General features: G+C 49.8%; 1 protein-coding gene across 1 annotated transcript in view; it reads right to left on the reverse strand.

Moving 5' to 3' along the window:
• The window catches only part of nckap5l (NCK-associated protein 5-like), a 37,946-nt gene that overhangs the window by 25,933 nt on the left and 7,013 nt on the right, over positions 1-5,000 (reverse strand). The window contains exon 3 of the mRNA XM_080469762.1: positions 3,347-3,478. Within this exon, the coding sequence (XP_080325888.1) occupies positions 3,347-3,478 (132 nt within the window). The remainder of the gene's footprint in view (positions 1-3,346; positions 3,479-5,000) is intronic.

The following is a 5,000-nucleotide window of genomic DNA, read 5'->3' on the forward strand; positions in this document are numbered from 1 at the left end:
GTTTCTCATCTCATGTCAGGAGAGTTTCTCACCTCATGTCAGGAGAGTTTCTCACCTCATGTCAGGAGAGTTTGTCCTCTCATGTCAGGAGAGTTTCTCACCTCATGTCAGGAGAGTTTCTCACCTCATGTCAGGAGAGTTTGTCCTCTCATGTCAGGAGAGTTTCTCACCTCATGTCAGGAGAGTTTCTCACCTCATGTCAGGAGAGTTTCTCCTCTCATGTCAGGAGAGTTTCTCTTCTCATGTCAGGAGAGTTTCTCCTCTCATGTCAGGAGAGTTTCTCATCTCATGTCAGGAGAGTTTCTCACCTCATGTCAGGAGAGTTTCTCACCTCATGTCAGGAGAGTTTGTCCTCTCATGTCAGGAGAGTTTCTCACCTCATGTCAGGAGAGTTTCTCACCTCATGTCAGGAGAGTTTCTCCTCTCATGTCAGGAGAGTTTCTCACCTCATGTCAGGAGAGTTTCTCCTCTCATGTCAGGAGAGTTTCTCCTCTCATGTCAGGAGAGTTTCTCACCTCATGTCAGGAGAGTTTCTCCTCTCATGTCAGGAGAGTTTCTCACCTCATGTCAGGAGAGTTTCTCATCTCATGTCAGGAGAGTTTCTCCTCTCATGTCAGGAGAGTTTCTCACCTCATGTCAGTATAGTTTCTCACCTCATGTCAGGAGAGTTTCTCCTCTCATGTCAGGAGAGTTTCTCCTCTCATGTCAGGAGAGTTTCTCACCTCATGTTAGGAGAGTTTCTCACCTCATGTCAGGAGAGCTTTTCCTCTCATGTCAGGAGAGTTTCTCTACCTCAGGAGAAGGTTTCTCACCTCATGTCAGGAGAGTTTCTCCTCTCATGTCAGGAGAGTTTCTCCTCTCATGTCAGGAGAGTTTCTCACCTCATGTCAGGAGAGTTTCTCCTCTCATGTCAGGAGAGTTTCTCACCTCATGTCAGGATAGTTTCTCACCTCATGTCAGGAGAGTTTCTCCTCTCATGTCAGGAGAGTTTCTCTTCTCATGTCAGGAGAGTTTCTCACCTCATGTCAGGAGAGTTTCTCACCTCATGTCAGGAGAGTTTCTCACCTCATGTCAGGAGAGTTTCTCACCTCATGTCAGGAGAGTTTCTCACCTCATGTCAGGAGAAGGTTTCTCACCTCATGTCAGGATAGTTTCTCACCTCATGTCAGGAGAGTTTCTCCTCTCATGTCAGGAGAGTTTCTCACCTCATGTCAGGAGAGTTTCTGACCTCATGTCAGGAGAGTTTCTCCTCTCATGTCAGGAGAGTTTCTGACCTCATGTCAGGAGAGTTTCTCCTCTCATGTCAGGAGAGTTTCTCCACTCATGTCAGGAGAGTTTCTCCTCTCATGTCAGGAGAGTTTCTCACCTCATGTCAGGAGAGTTTCTCCTCTCATGTCAGGAGAGTTTCTCCTCTCATGTCAGGAGAGTTTCTCACCTCATGTCAGGAGAGTTTCTCACCTCATGTCAGGAGAGTTTCTCACCTCATGTCAGGAGAGTTTCTCACCTCATGTCAGGAGAGTTTCTCACCTCATGTCAGGAGAAGGTTTCTCACCTCATGTCAGGATAGTTTCTCACCTCATGTCAGGAGAGTTTCTCCTCTCATGTCAGGAGAGTTTCTCTTCTCATGTCAGGAGAGTTTCTCACCTCATGTCAGGAGAGTTTCTCACCTCATGTCAGGAGAGTTTCTCACCTCATGTCAGGAGAGTTTCTCACCTCATGTCAGGAGAGTTTCTCACCTCATGTCAGGAGAAGGTTTCTCACCTCATGTCAGGATAGTTTCTCACCTCATGTCAGGAGAGTTTCTCCTCTCATGTCAGGAGAGTTTCTCACCTCATGTCAGGAGAGTTTCTGACCTCATGTCAGGAGAGTTTCTCCTCTCATGTCAGGAGAGTTTCTGACCTCATGTCAGGAGAGTTTCTCCTCTCATGTCAGGAGAGTTTCTCCACTCATGTCAGGAGAGTTTCTCCTCTCATGTCAGGAGAGTTTCTCACCTCATGTCAGGAGAGTTTCTCCTCTCATGTCAGGAGAGTTTCTCCTCTCATGTCAGGAGAGTTTCTCACCTCATGTCAGGAGAGTTTCTCACCTCATGTCAGTAGAGTTTCTCACCTCATGTCAGGAGAGTTTCTCACCTCATGTCAGGAGAGTTTCTCCTCTCATGTCAGGAGAGTTTCTCACCTCATGTCAGGAGAGTTTCTCACCTCATGTCAGTAGAGTTTCTCACCTCATGTCAGGAGAGTTTGTCCTCTCATGTCAGGAGAGTTTCTCACCTCATGTCAGGAGAGTTTCTCCTCTCATGTCAGGAGAGTTTCTCACCTCATGTCAGTAGAGTTTCTCACCTCATGTCAGGAGAAGGTTTCTCACCTCATGTCAGGAGAGTTTCTCACCTCATGTCAGGATAGTTTCTCACCTCATGTCAGGAGAGTTTCTCCTCTCATGTCAGGAGAGTTTCTCTTCTCATGTCAGGAGAGTTTCTCACCTCATGTCAGGAGAGTTTCTCACCTCATGTCAGGAGAGTTTCTCACCTCATGTCAGGAGAGTTTCTCACCTCATGTCAGGAGAGTTTCTCACCTCATGTCAGGAGAAGGTTTCTCACCTCATGTCAGGATAGTTTCTCACCTCATGTCAGGAGAGTTTCTCCTCTCATGTCAGGAGAGTTTCTCACCTCATGTCAGGAGAGTTTCTGACCTCATGTCAGGAGAGTTTCTCCTCTCATGTCAGGAGAGTTTCTGACCTCATGTCAGGAGAGTTTCTCCTCTCATGTCAGGAGAGTTTCTCCACTCATGTCAGGAGAGTTTCTCCTCTCATGTCAGGAGAGTTTCTCACCTCATGTCAGGAGAGTTTCTCCTCTCATGTCAGGAGAGTTTCTCCTCTCATGTCAGGAGAGTTTCTCACCTCATGTCAGGAGAGTTTCTCACCTCATGTCAGTAGAGTTTCTCACCTCATGTCAGGAGAGTTTCTCCACTCATGTCAGGAGAGTTTGTCCTCTCATGTCAGGAGAGTTTCTCACCTCATGTCAGGAGAGTTTCTCCTCTCATGTCAGGAGAGTTTCTCCTCTCATGTCAGGAGAGTTTCTCACCTCATGTCAGTAGAGTTTCTCACCTCATGTCAGGAGAGTTTCTCCACTCATGTCAGGAGAGTTTCTCTTCTCATGTCAGGAGAGTTTCTCACCTCATGTCAGGAGAGTTTCTCCTCTCATGTCAGGAGAGTTTTTCTACCTCAGGAGAGTTTCTCACCTCATGTCAGGACAGTTTCTCCTCTCATGTCAGGAGAGTTTCTCACCTCATGTCAGGAGAGTTTCTCCTCTCATGTCAGGAGAGTTTCTCTACCTCAGGAGAAGGTTTCTCACCTCCAGCTCCCTCAGTCGGTCCATCAGCTCGCTGCTGTTGTCCTCCAGGTACGACTCCACGTCGGCCTCCTCATCTGAACCCAAGTCCTCATCGCACAGTCTCTGTTCTGTCTCATCAGTCATGGTTCTCATCTGCAACACAGACATCATGATGGTAAAGAGCCTGAAAATAAAACCCATTTCCACATCATTCTGTCTCCTTCAGTCTCATGACGACTCCTTCAACTCCCCAACATCTGTGTTTCTGACAACAACTCAAACCAACTGAATTGATGGTAACAAAAATACTTCAAACTAAAACTGGACGTGGAGACACACGTGATCTGAAACTCCTTTCAGGTTGAAAACTGTCCCATCAGGGCAAAGGTTAAACCAGTCTATTTTCAATTCAATTCAACTTTATTCATATAGCTCAAAATACAACACAGTCCTTTCAAGATGCTTTTAAATGAGAGAAACCCGACAAGTCCACTTCAGCAGCATAAGTAATGGTGGACAAACCTGCAGAACCAGAGTCAGAGGGGGACAAACCTGCAGAACCAGAGTCAGAGGAGGACAAACCTGCAGAACCAGAGTCAGAGGGGGACAAACCTGCAGAACCAGAGTCAGAGGAGGTCAAACCTGCAGAACCAGAGTCAGAGGTGGCGGCTTTCTGCTACCCTGTTAAAAAAAGCTGGCCTGTCACGAGCAGCGGGCAGCGAGCAGCGAGCAGCGGGCAGCGGGCAGCGGGCAGCGGGCAGCGAGCAGCGAGCAGCAAGCAGCGGGCAGCGGGCAGCGGGCAGCGGGCAGCGGGCAGCGAGCAGCGAGCAGCGAGCAGCGGGCAGCGGGCAGCGAGCAGCGGGCAGCGAGCAGCGGGCAGCGGGCAGCGAGCAGCGGGCAGCGGGCAGCGGGCAGCGGGCAGCGAGCAGCGAGCAGCGGGCAGCGGGCAGCGGGCAGCGAGCAGCGAGCAGCGAGCAGCGGGCAGCGGGCAGCGGGCAGCGAGCAGCGAGCAGCGGGCAGCGGGCAGCGGGCAGCGAGCAGCGGGCAGCGGGCAGCGGGCAGCGAGCAGTGGGCAGCGAGCAGCGAGCAGCGAGCAGCGAGCAGCAGGCAGCGGGCAGCGGGCAGCAGGCACACACACATTTCATCTGAAGTTTATGTTTGTTGAGCAAACCTGCTGGCTGCACAGAGCTGCTGTGGATTTACTGCTCACTTCCTGTTGCATGTGAGCAGTCTGGTGACGTTTCTTCTTTTCACCTCTGGCAGGTTGATATTCTGCTCTGTGGTTCGTCGCCTCACACACAAGGCTTCTGGATTGGTTCAGTGGGAGATTTCCTCCAGTGTCTCTTGGTGATGCGATCACGTGCCTTGACATGACTTTGGCAGGATGTGGATCCGAATGAATAAATATAAAGGTTGGTCCTCTTGTGTTTGAAACTGAAGACACACCAGACAATACAAGCTGGACTGAGCCATAACAGGAAGAGGAGGGAGAGTGAAGGTCAGCAACGCTCGTCTTCCTCACAAACAGACGTCAACAAAGTGCAGCGAGGCGCTGCTCAACCCGCCAACAATTTATTTTCATTTATTTAGCGGGGAGAATCACATTGAGATTAATATTCTCTTTTTCAAGTCAGTCCTGGAGAGCTGGGGGGGGGGACTGTGGGGGAACATGCAA

The sequence above is a fragment of the Lipophrys pholis genome, assembly GCF_963383615.2.
Source record: "Lipophrys pholis genome assembly, chromosome: 8".
In the NCBI taxonomy this organism is placed as follows: domain Eukaryota; kingdom Metazoa; phylum Chordata; class Actinopteri; order Blenniiformes; family Blenniidae; genus Lipophrys; species Lipophrys pholis.